This window comes from Sebastes fasciatus, chromosome 5 (genome assembly GCF_043250625.1).
Source record: "Sebastes fasciatus isolate fSebFas1 chromosome 5, fSebFas1.pri, whole genome shotgun sequence".
NCBI lineage: Eukaryota > Metazoa > Chordata > Actinopteri > Perciformes > Sebastidae > Sebastes > Sebastes fasciatus.
This window is the reverse complement of record NC_133799.1, coordinates 19,102,880-19,120,231: the sequence shown is the minus strand read 5'-3', so window position 1 is coordinate 19,120,231 and position 17,352 is coordinate 19,102,880. Positions and strand designations below refer to the sequence as shown.

At 38.2% G+C, this 17,352-nt stretch overlaps 2 protein-coding genes across 11 annotated transcripts in view; one reads left to right on the top strand and one right to left on the bottom strand.

Moving 5' to 3' along the window:
* The window catches only part of atf6 (activating transcription factor 6), a 44,029-nt gene extending 43,685 nt beyond the window's left edge, over nt 1–344 (bottom strand). The window contains exon 1 of the mRNA XM_074635525.1: nt 101–344. Coding sequence (XP_074491626.1) covers nt 101–200 — 100 coding nt within the window. The 5' untranslated portion in view covers nt 201–344. The remainder of the gene's footprint in view (nt 1–100) is intronic.
* Nucleotides 345–10,994: 10,650 nt separating this feature from the next.
* rxrgb (retinoid X receptor, gamma b) overlaps nt 10,995–17,352 on the top strand; it is a 37,235-nt gene continuing 30,877 nt past the window's right edge. For 2 of the 10 annotated variants that reach the window (XM_074635516.1, XM_074635514.1), the window contains exon 1: nt 10,995–11,247. In XM_074635516.1, the coding sequence (XP_074491617.1) occupies nt 11,217–11,247 (31 nt within the window). In that variant the 5' untranslated portion in view covers nt 10,995–11,216. Of the gene's footprint in view, nt 11,252–17,352 lie in introns of all 10 variants that reach the window. The other 8 variants (XM_074635512.1, XM_074635507.1, XM_074635509.1 and 5 more) reach the window with 7 other exon arrangements.

The following is a 17,352-nucleotide window of genomic DNA, read 5'->3' as shown; positions in this document are numbered from 1 at the left end:
TAGTTGTATTATCATTATTTGTATCTGTTAACTCAGCTAGTAGCTAGCTATCTGTAATGTCAGCTATCTGTCTATGAAGCTATGAAGAGTGTTTATTTACCCCACTCTCCTCCATGGTCGATGGACATGATGCCTGTCTCACTGTCCATCACAGGATAATGTTGATGATTGTCGAAGAATAACGTTAAGTCGGACGCCATCCTCTGTTGGATTCATCAGTAAAGAGTCTCAGACAGACAGGTTGTGATGAAGCGCTGGTTCAGAGGACTCATTCATGTTGATTGGTAGGAAATTCCTGTTTGTTAGATACACGTCTGACTTTACTGTTCATCTACGGGAGCCGCGGAGGGACGAATGTGAGAAACGCGCGAGGAGCTGCTGTCGGACTGGTGCTGCATAACCAGGCCACAAGGCTGCAGCATAGCACTGCAGGTTTGGATGCATGATGAGAGAGATGTGCTCCATTAGTTGACCTCTCTGTGAAAGGTAATGTCACAGAGTTCATGACATAAACAGAGAAGAAGTATTTGAATTTTGCTGAATAATGTGATTTGATAAGACTATATGGTGGTTTTTATATTGAAATTCTAATTCACTTTAAAGGGACTGTTTGTAAGAATCAGAAATTGGTTGTAACAGCGACACCTGTGGCCGTTAAGTCAACGAAAGTCAGCGTCCTGTTGATCGCACTCACGCTTGTGCTCGCTCTATATAGACATGAACAAGCATCGCTCAAAACAGTGAGGCGACACACGTCAGCTAAAACCACAATATCACTCTATATTTCACCTGCTTGGCAGTAATGTTTGCTGACCAGACGAAGGTCTCTCCATGAATCACTGCTGATCCTAGTATTTGCTTTTCCTGCCTCATCCTCCCGACCGCGGCCGGAGGGAACGGGGAAGGCACCAGCACCCGGTCAGAGACGATGAAGTAACTCGCTGTGGAGCCCCGTCACTTCACAAGACACGGGAAACCTCTGTTGGTCTGGAGGAGCTGCAGCATTTATTTCTGCACAAACGTCCACTGTACATTCACTAGATATTCTCAGAGCTAGGAGGACTGTGGCACTCTGCCAGGGGGGGTCAGTGAAAAGTTTTCAGATTCATTCATTGTAATTATCATGAAACAAGAATGTTTGTTTTTTTCCCCAAAAGGCTTCATTGTTCAACAAATAATATTAAAAATTTTAAATCTATAATAGTTCATATAGATTACGCTCTAATCTAACAAATCTATAACTCTTAGAAATGTCTAGTATCTTTCTAAAACATTTCTCTTATGTTGTTCTTTCACATAACTAGAGAAGTATAAAACATAGGCTGTGTCAAATCATTCCCAGGGACATTCATGAAGGGGTCCCCGGTATATTCTCTATCTTGTCAAAGTGATGTCCTGTTCATAGGCTGGGCTGGTTGGTGTCCTCCAACCATTCAAATCACACAACATATCCACTGGTTTCCTCCCATATGTTGTGAATTTGTGAAACATACAATAGTTTGATGAGGCAGGGACTCTGTGTTTATAAAAAACCTTGATGGGAGACCCATAAATAAAGTAACTTCTACATATTTATGATGTAGCCTCCTTAAAAAAATAATTTTAACAATAAATAGAGAGATTGGTTTGGTAGTATTTCTGATGTTAGTCAGCCTGGTGAAGATAGTTTGGCTGTCTGCTTTCAGTACCGACTCACTGAGGTGGCCAGTGGTCGAAGTCGGTGTGTTTGGACGGATGGATGCTCCCATGGGGCTTATGTGCCGCTGATGTGTGAATTGTACTTTAGTGTCACGACAGAGAGCGCAGGCATCTGGTTTTGAACCCCTTTAATCCTGTTAGAGAATAAAGCCTGTGTGAAATACAATTAAGGTTATCCATCATAACTCTAGTTTTATGAGTGGGTAAAATGTATTTATGCAGCACTACTACAAAGCTTATTACAAAGTAGGACTGTCACAATATTATATTTTTACTACACAATTATCATGGCCAAAAGATTTCACGATAATGATATTATTGTATCTACACGAAATTTGAAAATAATAATAATAATAAAAAATGCAGTCAAATTTATCTTTAACTTTGTTTATTGTGCATTTTTCCTCTTTTTTGGCAAATTAATTACACTAAAAAATACAAGTATAGGGAGGTGGAGAGAGAGAGTAATCATAACTGTACATATAAAATGATTTAAGAGGCACTGGATTACTTGCACGATATTATCATATGTTTATTATTAACACAATGTCAATATTTCATTTTTAAATAACACTGTTAGTGTCAATACCGGTATATCGTGATACCCTCCTGTTACAAAGATAGATAAAAGAAAATCTAAAATTGTTATTTAAAGAAAAAATGTTTATGTTTAAAATGTCAAGTCTGAAAAAATAACCAGGCGTGTAGTGTTTTCCAGGTAGAGAGGTCTATTTAAAGACACTATAGAGTTGCATTAAGGGACGTGTAGGATCCACGTTTTTTCGTGTAAAAGTTAGGATATCTCAGCCTCTACTCTCTTTAAAATCTGTCTCTGTTTCTTCCAACTTTGTGGAAGTGCTATACTTAACTGCTGACCTTTAAATTCAGGCGATTTCATGTCACAGTCATCAAAACAGTCATCTGGTGTTGTGTGACCCTGTCCTGATTGGCTGAATCAGCACATGAATCAGCAGCACATGTAAATGTCAGTGCACCTATAATCTGATCTGTGCCCATGGAACAAAATGTTCTTGAACTGCTGTCACTGACAGTCACACATGTGTGTCCTGCATGTTGTGTATATCACGTTTTAAACACAGGCATGACATACTACACATTTGGACAATATGTCAACTTCCTGTTGAATGCATGACAAAAAGTGACTTATTATGCGATCAAGCTCAAACCTTTTCTCTTAGACTTTGTTTGTGACTTTTAAATGGCACGGGCGCAGCGGTAAGTGACATAGTGTGCTTAAAAACCAGTGGCTGGGCCTAATCCTTCATGGGCACTTCAGGCCGTAGTGAGATTAACCTGAGGTGGTTTGGCTGATTCCTTGATGGATTGGTCCAGTGCCATGCTGAACGAACAAGCCCCCAGTCTGTATTAACTTATTACAGAGAGGTAAAGACTAATATAGAGGTCAGCCATCTGCCTGGAGTCTGTGGTTCAACTATAACATAAACCTAATCAACTAATGTAAGCAATCATGGGTCGCTGGTGAGTCCAGTGTAATGTTTATATGTGTGAATATGCACTTCGAAATCCAAGGTTACCTTGTACGTCAAAGTCAAAGTGTCAAACATTCCTAACAGATCTTAAAAATATAAGCCATGTGTCACGTGTCCTGATGGTCATGATGATAGTGCACCAGATTGGAGTGGTGTGGTTAATGGCATGGACGGTGTCTTTAGTCTTAGTAGGTAGTTCGGGGCTCATCATATTGATTGTGTGTAAAGCCCCTCAGAGCCAGACACGAACAGCAGATTAACAGGTTAACCTGATTTGTTGTTGGCAGGTTTATCTGTTTAACAGAACATTTGTGTAAAATGGAGATATAGGGGCTTTGGTCACATTGCTGTTGAAGCTGCTAAAATCCTTCCTTTTTTTTAGACAATTTTCAAAATATCATAACATTTAGATCATATTTTAGTTTCTCGTTTGAATTTGTCTCACCCTGGAATAAAAATCATGTAGCATTATCACGATACTTTCAAATAAATATCTCAAGATTGATAATGTTACAGTATATTTGCATGATTATTCGAGCTTATAACTTATCAAGTTTATAACTGTTTTGGTTTTGTTTGTTTTGCACATAAGGGAGAAGAAAAACATAACCATTTCTAATATGTTTGAAAACACTGATTTTATACATGAAATAAGGCAGGCTACTTAATGGTCAGGTAGGCCTGTGTTCAGATAATTTTCTGTTCTATGTCTCCGGCACATCATCAAATAATTAGCCAGCCTGTATTTAATAGTGGTGCAACAGTTCAACAAGTCCACAATTCGGTTTGTATTCAGCAGATTAAATTTAAACAAGATTATCAAGTTGCGATAAACAAATCCTCAGATAATATCTAGTTTCTTATCTTGTCATCAGCTATACATATACTCACAAAATGTTTGTTTATTGATCATCCATCAGATGACTTACAACACTGCAAGATCATCCAATTTGAACCTAAGTCAAGCGTAAAAGCTGCACGGCTGTCCTCTCTGTGTCATGTTATCTGCGGTCATGATGGCTAAAGATGATACAACTTTGCAGAGGAGAAATGAAACAAGATAAAAACAGCTCACCGAGGTCCACTAGAATCCAGTTATCATGCACACAGATCTGCTTTTGCTCACGAGTTCTACCGCTATATAATCCAACAGTTAATGTCTAAACAGGAAGTTTATTTAGGAACCGGTTTGCAGGATAATGGAACAGCAGCTATATCTGCAACAACTTTAATGCTACATTGAGTGTGACTATCACATCATGGCAGATTACACTAAACTGGACAAAAAACTGTCACACATCATAGTAATCATAGAAAATATGATTTGTGTGCCTATAATTTTGATTCTTGGGCCTCTTTGGAAAGAAAATATTAATCTCAGTGTGTTATTTTACATGAATAAATTGAAGACCTCAAATCAAGCCACTGCTGTCACGACCAAAGACAACAACAACAAAAAACAGACGCTGATGATAGGATAGAACAGAAAATACTTTATTCACTGCTTTTTGCATACAAAAGGCAGAAATGGGTCTTTGGTTTGCATGTACAAAACCTGTTATTAGAACCGGTACATTATAACACATCCAGGCAGGACACTTTGAAACACATTTACATAAAAACACAATACACAATAGAAGCTAAAAGGAGCACCAGGTACTCGATGGTGAAGACTGAATAAAGGATGAATAAATAGCTATAAAATGCTGTGTGCTGAGGTAGCAAGCTGGCTTCAGAAAGTAGCCGTCCTTACAGATTAATATACTTTATGGCAACAGGGACAAACTATTTTATAGATGTTTTTCTTTGCCATGAGGGCAGAAACTGAAAGTGGTGATCCAAGGGATGGCTGTGGTTGTCTAAGATTTCTCCACTTAAGTGTTGGACAGCTTTGCCATGGTGATAGGACAGTGGACAATGCAAACCTAATTAGACAAAAAAAGGAGGAGAAACAAAAGGTAGATGGTGGCATTTGTGTGTCACACCGGGCTTTTAATTAGTACCACCAGACAACTTCATGTAAATTTGGCAGAGGCCTGTTGGTGTGTCAACAGCCTGTTTTCAATCATCCTTATCTACAACATGTTTGTTTCTGCAGAGGAGCTGAAACAGAGTTCATCTCGCACTGTAGATGTTGAAATAAGGTCTGGATACTTTCATTTTTTTGTGCAGTTGCAATTATGCTCTGGTGTTTTTATGAAATAGTTGACATGCATTAACTCCCATGCAGCCATCACGCAAGGCCGAAGAATTCGCTGGTGAACCACTAACCCAGCAGTGAAAAGGAGCGAGAGAGGTGGTGGACGAGCTTCTTCTAAGCAAAGAGAAACCCCTTGTGCTAAAAAGGGAGTTTCGAGCTACATTTCATCTTTTGTGTCCCAGATTGATGACCTATGAGATGGATGATGTTCTGTAGCGCTGTGTGGCATTGTCTTATCCTGGCCGACACAAAGAGGGGGAACACTTATCATCTCAGGCTTATGTATGGAGCAGGGGGCAGGGGTTGTCAGAATTGTGAAGAGGGTCCAGGAGGGTGGGGGGTGGCGGGGGTCCCCACCACCACGATAAAGCGTGGTTGGTGGAGATGGGCTAATGACAGCAGAGGCAGATGGAGAGAGTCGTCTCCCATGACGACGCAGCCAGAATCTCCATCCTGAAGCCAGAGAGGGACGGATACAGAAAGGCAAGGAGAGGAAGGAGGCCAGAAGGAGAGAGAGAGAAGGAGGGAAAAAGTGTGTTCGGATGCCAACCCATGCTTTAACGTGTATGAATGCATGTGAAGTGGTGTTTTAAGGTGACTTGCTCAGGTTTGTGTTAGCCTTTTAGCTGACTTGCTAGCAGGTGGCCCAGGTTTGTAGAGCTTGGTTTAGGATTAGGCTTCAGGACATTGTTTGGTGGGAATGGTGGTGTGAATACAAAGGGATTAGTGCAAAGGGTTGCTTCATTGACTGTGAGTTTGTATGTGTAAGGTGGGGGGTGGGGGGGTCTGAAGTTGATGGATGAATTTGAAAGCCACCCAGATAAAACAGTTTGCTCTAATTAGGCAAAAACAAAAGAAAATAAAAGTTAAAAAAATAAAAACAATATATGATATAATTAAAATAAGCACAAAATAACAGGGTCGTTTTGGGCAGCAAATTTAAGATATAATAAGATAATCTTTTATTAGTCCCACAGCAGGGAAATTTGCAGGACTACAGCAGCAAAGGGGGACAAGAAGCATCGGTAAAAAACAAAACAATATATAATAAATAAGCAAGAAAACAATAAAGATATAATAAGTAAGTAAACAGTCAAAAACAAGATATAAAAATAGACTGAATGAGTGGTTGGGTTCACATTATTGCAGATATCCCAGATAGATAGACAAATATACACAAATACACAATAAATATACATAACAACACTAGAGATAATATCTATAGTATACACAATATAAAGAATATATTAGAATACACTATAAGTATACCAGACTACTGCAACTAGCTTAGAAAATATAAAATATGACACAAATACACAATAAATATACATATCAACACTAGAGATACTATCTATAATATACACAATATAAAAAAGATATGAGAATACACTATAAATATACCAGACTACTGCAGTTAGCTTAGAAAATATAAAATATGATCATAGAATAACTCTAACACACTACAGTATGTACAATAGCAAAGTGTGCAAGTTACATTTCTTCTTTAAAAATAAATTAAATGAGGTAGTAAACCAATGTGCAAATTCCACATGTGCAAGATTATTACAGGACTAATATTGTGACCTTTTTTTCGGAAAGCATTAAAAAAAAAAATAAACCAATAAACTGTCAAAATTTGAACATTTCAAACAAGCCACCATTAATGAAAAGAGCAAAAAACACATGTTTCCTCCAGTTCCCACGTTCCCCTCCTGATGCACTGGAGAGAGGGGAACCAAAAATCATCTCAATGCCTTGAACCATGTGCCACCATTAGGGACACACAAAGAGAGATCTGACAAATGACCATTTTAATGTCCCCTCTTTGACTTTAATGAATTTATACGTTATCTAGGCCCCTAATGGAGGCTGCTGTGGTGGAGGGGCTGGCGCAAGGCCATAACAAATGAAAAGCTCTGATTAGTGTAGAATGAGCTGAGAGAAAAAAACGCCATTCATCTTGGTTAGCATCCTCCTGTGCTCTTTTATGGGCCGCTGTTACAAGGACGGTGGAGCCGGGGGTGCTTGTCCCATTAGCCGGGCGGTGAGTGGTCAGCGGCCGGGCGTTGACGGAGCGTCTGCCCGCTCCGAGGTTCACCACTGTGAATGCCTCAGTGCGGCTTGACTCCTGAATAACCTTCTGAGGTACCGAGAGCTTCACCTCTGCATGACCCCAGCACTCTGAGTAGGGGTGTGTGGGGGGACTCCGGGGGGTACCCAGACCAGGACGCACCACCACACTAGCAATATAGGTAAACACTGGAGGGAGGGATCCCCACGCAGGCAGGAGGAGATTAAAAACACTTTGAATTTTAGAAGTATTAAAGTGGAAATCCTTAAGATTTCAAGTCTCGGTTGATTTAGAATTTCTATTAGAGTGAAAACAATGGAGTTTAGCAGCACATGAGCATAGAAACACACTTTAATAGGCTACTCTATAAAGCCAAGTATACATTTCTGTAGGCCTGTAAGGCAAGAATACTTAATTATACTTTAGTATATCTTGATCAAAAGATTAAGTACAAGTAGGCCTGTAAGCCAAGTATGCTTTGACTTTTCTGTATACGTATCAGTATAAGCCAAGTAGACTTTTCTGTATACTTGTCAGTATAAGCCAAGTATACTTAGACTTTTTTGTATACTTGTCAGTATGAGCCAAGTATATTTACACTTTTCTGTATAGTTGTCAGTATGAGCCAAGTATACTTAGACTTTTTTGTATATAAATCAGTATAAGCCAAGTAGACTTTTCTGTATACTTGTCAGTATGAGCCAAGTATATAAGGCAAGCATACTTAATTATACCTTTCTTAAGTATATCTCAATCAAAAGATTAAGTACAAGTAAGCCTATAAGACAAGTATACTTAGACTTTTCTGTATACTTAGACCTTTCTGTATACTTGTCAGTATAAGCCAAGTATACTTGGACTTTTCTGTGTACTTATCAGTATAAGCCAAGTATACTTGGACTTTTCTGTATACTTGTCAGTATGAGCCAAGTATATAAGGTAAGAATACTTAATTATACTTTTCTTTAGTATATCTTGATCAAAAGATTAAATACAAGTAGGCCTATAAGCCAAGTATACTTCGACTTTACTGTATACTTATCAGTATAAGCCAAGTATACTTAGACTTTTCTGTATACTTGTCAGTATGAGCCAAGTATATAAGGCAATAATACTTCATTATACTTTTCTTAAGTATATCTTGATCAAAATATTAAGTACAAGTAGGCCTATAAGCCAAGTATACTCAGACTTTTTTGTATACTTATCAGTATAAGCCAAGTAGAGTTTTCTGTATACTTGTCAGTATAAGCCAAGTACTGGGGGGGTAACCAGACCAGGACGCATAATAGCATTAGGTAAACACTGGAGGGAGGGATCCCCATGCAGGCAGGCAGGAGATTAAAAACAAAACACTTTGTTTTTACATTACCACGTTTTACATTTTGAATTTTTTAGAAGTATTAAAGTGGAAACCCTTAAGATTTCAAGTCTCGGTTGATTTAGAATTTCTATTAGAGTGAAAACAATGGAGTTTAGCAGTCTGGAGTCTTTTTGTTGATACATGAGCATAGAAACACACTTTAATAGGCTACTCTATCAAAAAGTAAGCACAACTACAAGCCAAGTATACCTTTCTGTAGGCAAGAATACTTAGTTATACTTTTCTTAAGTATATCTCGATCAAAAGATTAAGTATAAGCCAGGTATACCTACTCTTATCTGTATACTTGTCAGTACTTTGACTTTTTGTATACTCATCAGTATAAGCCAGGTAGACTTTTCTGTACTTGTCAGTATAAGCCAAGTATAGTTAGACCTTTCTGTATACTCATCAGTATAAGCCAAGTAGACTTTTCTTTATACTTTTCAGTATAAGCCAAGTATCCTTAGACTTTTCTGTATACTTGTCAGCATAATCCAAGTATACTTAGACTTTTCTGTATACTTATCAGTATAAGCCAAGTAGACTTTTCTGTATACTTATCAGTATAGCCAAGTATACTTACACTTTTCGGTATACTTGTCAGTATAAGCCAAGTATACTTACACTTTTCTGTATGTTTGTCAGTATAAGCCAAGTATACTTAGACTTTTCTGTTTACTTATCAGTACAAGCCAAGTAGACTTTCTGTATACTTATCAGTATAGCCAAGTATACTTAGACTTTTCTGTATACTTGTCAGTATAAGCCAAGTATACTTAGATTTTTCTTCATACTTGTCAGTATGAGCCAAGTATACTTATGTATACGTTTGTTAAGTATATCTCTGATAAGTACATAAAAGTTATACTGAAATTATACTCTCTTATTTTAAGTTTAAAAGAAGTATACTATTAGCACACTTGAATAAATTATTTTTTTGGTAAGGGTAGCATAGAAAAAGATCTATATCTATGTACATGACCTTCAGGCTTTCACCATCATGTGCATGGTTGATTTTTTTGTGAGTATACAACAGTATTATTCCTGGGAATGTCACCACAGAAACCTTCATTTTACTGCAATTATATAAATGTATTATATTAAAAATGATATAAAGTTTATTTTTCATTTCATAATGTATTATTAGAGGATAAAGTCCTTGAGATGCACTATCATGTTTTCAAGGGGGCCCTCAGGCACAAACATGGAAGTTAACAACCATTTAAGCACATAATAATAATAATAATAATAATAATAATAATAATAATAATAATAATAATAATAACAATAATATTAATAATAATAAATTCAACAAAATGTAAATTCAACATAACATGAAAATAATGAACATAAAGATAATGGTGAACATAATAATAAAAGAACATTATGTCAAAAATATTGACAATCTATTGTGACAAGTATACATTTGGAGCTGAAAAGCAGTTTAAAAGTTAGGCTACTAAATAAAAGTATATATTGTGGTGGACATTAAAAGTAGGTCATCACAATGTGCTCAAAATAATTACAACAACAGCAATATTTAATCTTATCTAAATAGGTAGATATGTTATCAAAAATCTCCTTAAATATATTTACATTTCCTTATTAATAGACTTGCTATATCTGCAGCTGTTTTGAGCATTTAAGCAGATTTATAATCAGATTGTGTTGAAAAGCGACAGAAGGGGGGGAAATGGGGTTGCTTTAAAATAACATTATGTCAAAATACTGATAAAATATTGTGAAAAGTATACTTTTGGAGCTGAAAAGCAGTTTAAAAGTTAGGCTACATAACAAGAAATATTAAATAAATGTAAATATTGTGGTGGACATTAAAAGTAGGTCATCACAATGTGCTCAGAATAATCACAAATACCATAAATAATCTTATCTAAATAGGTAGATATGCTATCAAATCTCCTGAACTATATTTACATTTCCTTATTAATAGACTTGCTGTATCTGCAGCTGTTTTTAGTATTTAAGCAGATTTATAATCAGATTGTGTTGAAAAAAGCGACTGAAGGGGGGAAATGAGGTTGCATTCAAAAGCACCACTGTTTTTTTCTTCTCTCTTTTTTTTTTTTGCTCTAATTCCGGGAAGTAACATTTTACTGTGAAAATATTGCAACACGGTGTCACCGCAGGAGAGGAGATGTTTCGTCATGATCGTGTTGGAGCTTGATATCGACCACTGTCTGTTGTCATTGGGAGAAGCCCTGTTTCTGCCGCCCCCCACCCGCCCCCCCTCGCTGGGCCCCCGTGCAGAGCCGCCTTGCAGAGTTCAGTCAGTCGAGGCTGTGAGAGAGGAATGCGCTGGGATGCGGAGCAGCAACAACACTAGGACATCCACGCAACAACTCGCACAGTATGGACAGTAATGATCCGTATTTACACCTCCGTAAGTACGCAACGATTCCTCTAAAGCCCGGTCTGTTTGTGTGCTTCCTTCACCAAGCTGCTGCATGTTGTTTTGACTTGGAGAGTGCGTTTTGTTTCATGGCGTCTTCTCTCTCTTTCTCTCTCTCTCGCTCCAGCAATGCACGGACTTTAACCGACCTTGTCTTGTGAATCCGGTTGTTCTGTTTACTATCTTTTACCAATAATCGTTTGCATGCTACGCCGATTGAAAAGCTGCGACCAATACAACAAAAAAGTCAGGTGATCGTAGGTTTGGTTGTGCCGGTCAGGCAAGGTCAGAGGTTGGCACTTTAATTGCGCTTATGTAATTTATGGGGCTTGTCGCGCGTCTCTTTTTGCTAAACTGTTTGAGACAGAAACGGCAATTTATTGGTCTGGGGATTGTGTGTCAGATCCATAGAGAAATGCACGGAACTGCGTTGAGGAATGGCGGATCTGTGTGCTGATAAACAAACTTGTACTTTGTGGTGAGAAGAGAAAAAAAAAACCGAGCGTTAAAAGACGCGCCCAGGTCAGCAGCAGCTGAATGACAGCATGATGTGATTTTTTTTGCTCAGTTTAAAGCTGCTCTGTGAATCAGTGACTTTGCCCTTGAACCCAGAGTTTGTTGCATTGTTCTTTCATATTATTTAGGATTTTTTTTAACAGCCTTAAAAATCCGCAAGGAAGTGGAGTTTGCAACATGTGGGATTCACACACTGCACATATATACATGCTTGTTTGTGTGCCAAATAAGTCAACCCCTTTGTTGTGTTTATATAAGCTAAACCTCTATGGAAGTTTTAATTGGACTTTATTAGTTGTAACCCACAGAAGACATTCCACAAATGTGTACTATGATCTGCAAATATTTCACTATCCACAAACATGTATTTTTGTATTTGTGTTGTGTAAAGTCACATCCACAAAAATACAGGGTGATTTACAAATACGCATAACTTACTTTGTAAATACGTATTTTAAGGTTTACATGTAAAGTGATATCTACACATTTGTGCATCTATTTCGCAAATGTCATGTGGCCCATAAATCCACAGGAAGCGATCTGCAATAGATGCACAAATGTGTAGATATCACTTTACATGTAAACCTTAAAATACATATTACAGAGTAAGTTATGCGTATTTGCAAATCTCCCTGTATTTTTGTGGATGTGACTTTACACAACACAAATACAAAAATACATGTTTGTGGATAGTGAAATATTTGCAGATGTGGAATGTCTTCTGTGGGTTACAACTAATAAAGTCCAATAAAAACTTCCATAAACCTCTTTTTTGTTTTTAAGATTAGAGGCTCTATCTGGAGGCTGTGTGTGTTCACTGAGTCACACACTCTATATGCATCATTTATCATGTGATGTTTTTTTTTTTTCTCTCTCCGCCTGAAAGATACACTCATTGTCTGTCACTGCAGTAGAGAGATATGTGCCATGTGCTTCCAAACCACACTGTCTTAATGCTAGTGAGGCATTACAAAGAAGCGAAGTGTGTTTGAAGACCCTTTATGTTATCATCACAGATATCTCGGCACCATTTTGAGGGGGCTGAAAATTGTTTCCATAATGAATGTGGCTCCCGGGGGAATGAGAGAGACATCTGGAAGGGAGAGCATGTAGAGGGAAGCCCACAGCGTACAGGAGTAACAACAGTCCCTCTGGGCTACACAGGCCTCTTTAAAGACTTCCTTTGATCAGACAGTAGTGGCATCTGAAGGTTTATGCACATCAGGACAGTGTGTGTTATTGTGCAGATGTGTTATTGATCCTTTATTATTAAGTATTTGTTAGTCATGTAGTGCCCCTGCTAATACTGTATGCCTGATGTTACTCTCCGGTTACAGCTACATACTACGGCAGCGTATTGCTACAACACCAGAAAAAAAATCACAATCAGTATCACGTTATAACGTACAAAGTTTATTGTTATAACAAGATATTTTCATGTTATTACGACATACAAACTTATCACATTATAACAAGAAACTTTTCTTGTTATAACAATATGAAGGCTGTCAATCGATTAAAATAGTTAATCGCGATTAATCGCACATTTTATATCTGTTCAAAATGTACCATAAAGGGAGATTTGTCAAGTATTTAATACTCTTATCAACATGGGAGTGGACAAATATACTGCTTTATGTAAATGTATATGTCTATATTTATTATTGGAAATCAATTACAAAACTGCATTCCAACAGGCAACAACAGCTGTCAGTGTGTCAGTGTGCTGACTTGACTATGACTTGCCCAAAACTGCATGTGATTATCATAAAGTGGGCATCTCTGTAAAGGGGAGACTCGTGGGTACCCATAGAACCCATCTTCATTCACATATCTAGAGGTCAAAGGTCAAGGAACCCCTTTGAAAATGGCCATGAAAGTTTTTCCTCGTCAAACTTTTAGAGCGTTATTTAACCTCTCTGTCAACAAGCTAGTATGACATGGTGGGTACCAGTGGATTCTTTAGATTTATCTACACTCTACCTTTAAAAACTGAGTCCGCTACAATCTAAAAATCGCAAGTAACGTTAACATTAACGCATTATTATAGTGTTAACTTTGACAGCCCAACATTATTACGTTTGTAATAACGCGAAAAACATCTTGTTATAACAATAAACTTTTGACGTTATTACGTGATAGGCTACTGATCCTTTTTTTTTTCTGGTGTGGTAGCAATACGCTGCCGTAACATACAGTACATCTGTCTATAAAAGTTTTTTATTTTTTGGAACATTTCACTTATAACTTTGGTTGTAATTGATGCATTTATACCTAAAATTCCCAGTGTATTTCAGGGTTTATCCTACTGAGCTGCAACGATTAATCGATTAGTTAATCAACTATTAAATTAATCTGCAACTATTCTGATAATCGATTTATCAGTTCGAGTAATTTTTTAAGAAAAAAAAGTTAAGCCGCTTCTTAAATGTGAATATTTTCTGGTTTCTTTACTCCTCTGTGACAGTAAACTGAATATCTTTGATTTGTGGACAAAACAAGACATTTGAGGACGTCATCTTAGGATTTGGGAAAAACTGATCAACATTTTTCACCTTTTTCTGACATTTTATAGAGCGAACAAATAATCGATTAATTGAGAAAAAAATAGACAGATTAATTGACAATGAAAGTAATTGTTAGTTAAAGCCCTCGTACGGAGAGTTCCCATTTAAAAACCCCTCATCTCAAAGAATTTGATCAATCTTGGTTTCAATGGAGAGTTGTTGTTTTTCCCATTATGGTTTTACAGTTATGTTATTTGCAGCTTTCCAAGCCGCATTGACTTGCAATCTGGGTTGAATGCCGAATATTTGTAATTTTTGTAAAAGTACTGGTAGTAAACTAGGATCAGTTGGACAGTTCTTATCTTTTATTGGATTTACATTATAAAAGTTGTCAGTAAAACCACCAAACAGTTTATGAGTGGAAGCCAGAACCACTAAATGATCATTTCCAGTAAGAACAGTTCTGGTTTTGTATTGTGTGTCGGCCCCCCTAACTATGATTTATGATGTATTTTTGCATCAACAGCCCACACGCCTAAAAAACATGTATGAACGCAGGGCCGCTCTCTTCTTGAAAGGGAGATGATTGCTCTAAAAAGGATCATTAGTGTGCGTCCGAGGCAAAAAAAACAGTCTGCTGATTGTGTGCGGATTGTTTCGTGATCAACTCAGCTTTTCCCACCCAGACATGTTATGTTTCAGCAGGTCTGATGCAGGCCTGCCCCGGGGGCTTTAAGTAGAATCAGCATTTTTCTCTCTTCTCAGCATTTTTCTTTTTTTAATTTTCCGTCAGTGGAAGTGATTCTAGACGCGCTGACGAGCCGAGCACTCACACGGTGAGAACGTATTTAGCTCGCAGATCGGGGAAGTCGTGTCAGAAAGAAGGAACGGGATGGGAGAGTGAAGGCAGCAAGATAACGGGGAAGTGTGTGTTGAGGAGGGCGGGGGGGGGAGTATGGGTGGAGAGAGAGGTCACCTTAGTTGATGTGAACTCTCATCACTTGCCAGGGGTCAGCGATTCACCTCCCAGGACACACTCAGAGAGGAACACACACTCAGGCCCCAAACTTCCCAGCTGCAGACCTCCTATATGCTCATTGCACAGCAAAATGTGACCGTGATATCATGTGACTTAAAGAATGTGGGTGGTGCTATTTGACTGTGAAGTGCCGGCAGTATTAAACCTGCTCTCTTCAACGGCCGATCCCTGAGCACAGAGCATTATTCCCCCGCCCACTCCACTCCTGCAGAGCTAAAACAAACCACACAGGTAGAGTGGGTGTGGCTCTCTGCAGGTATTTGCTCAAGAATTCTGTAGCTTGAGACCTGCAGCGCCTCAATGCCGACGCATGCATTAGCACACAATGCACACAATGGCTTCATTCCCGGGCACTTTTGATTGAGTGTGTGTATTTATTGTCGGTGTCAGAGCTTGTCTTCTTGACTGTGTGTGTGTCTGTGTGGGTGCTAATTGTGAGAACAGGATGAGGGAAGAGAAGGGGCGTAAGGAGGCCATTCTCTGGGCTAATTGCCAGTAATTAGTCATTAGAGAAGAAGGTCAAAGCCTTGATTTAATTCCAGCTTTAATCAAGCAGAGAACCTTGAGAGGCCCGCGGGCTGCAGCGGTGTTAGGTTATGGGTTGTATGTAGCTATTTCTTTGCTAATTATGCAGCAACAACATACGTGTCACTCACGGACGCACAGGAAGTCTAATTTTACACGCTCTGAACATTATGTATTACTCATCCCTCTGATCTGCAGCGTCTATCCATTTCACTGTTTGCTTTTAATTAATTCATCAATCACAAAGGCACAGCAGCTAAGTATGGCTGCATTTTACATCAACGTCTCACCGTGACAGTCTATCTCAGTAAATGCAACACACGGAGCAATAGCTGCTGATGTGTCTCTAAAACCGAAAATGATTCCCAGTCATCACATCTGGAATGTTTTAAAGGACCAGTGTGTAGCAATTAGGGGGATCTATTGGCAGAAATGGAATATAATATGAATAAGTATAGTTTTCTTTAGTGTATAATCACCTGATAATAAGAATCGTTGTGTTTTTGTTACCTTAGAATGAGCCGTTTATATCTACATAGGGGGCGGGTCCTCTTCACGGAGTCCGCCATGTTGCATCGGCGTGTTTCTACAGTAGCCCAGAACGAACAAACCAAACTCTGTTAACTTTTCCTGCTTGGGCCGGAGTCGATAACGTTACTCGCTCCCGTCGCGGCCGCTCTCTCTCTCTTGCTTCACCACTCACTTCCCACCTACACACACACACACTCTATGCACTGGCTCTGCTCCAAATGGCTCTAAAGAGGGCCATTCGCATTTTCGCGCCTGCCACTGTAGCTCTCCAACACGCTTGGCACACGGGACAGGCTTTAGTTGGTTGCAATCTCCTCACCTCACCGCAAGATACCTCCAGATCCTTCATACTGGACCTTTAATACTCAATTACAAGTTTAAAGTCCTGCATTCAAAATTTAGCAAAGTAAAAGTAAAAAAGTCTTAGCAACAGAATTTACTTGAAGTATCAAAAGTGCTCATTATGTAGATTGATGGTGGTATGATATTATATTATTGGATTGTTATTTTTGATGCATTAACATGTAAGCAGTACTTTAATGTTGTAGTTGGTTGAGGTGGAGCTAACTCCCTTACATACTGTTGGAGTGTAACGATACATTGATATGTTTGATGTGTCAATTCAATGATCAACGATTCAATACATAGCCTACCGTCACCTTCAAGATGTTCCTTTATTTTGAAATTCCCATGGCACGTTTGTGTCGTATTGTATTTGAAACTTATGATTTAGGTAGTTTAAACTTTAATTTAAAATAATATGTGCAGTATCTATAAAGTTATTACAGGTTTTATACGTGAAATTGTAATGTACTACTAACTGTCAAATAAATGTAGTGGAGCAGAAGTATAAATTAGCAGAAAAAGAAAATACTCAAGTAAAGTACAATCTCAAAATTGTATTTAAGTACAGTTCTTGACTATATACTTTCCACCACTAACGTCCTTTGATATACCCAGATAGTGCTGAAACAATTA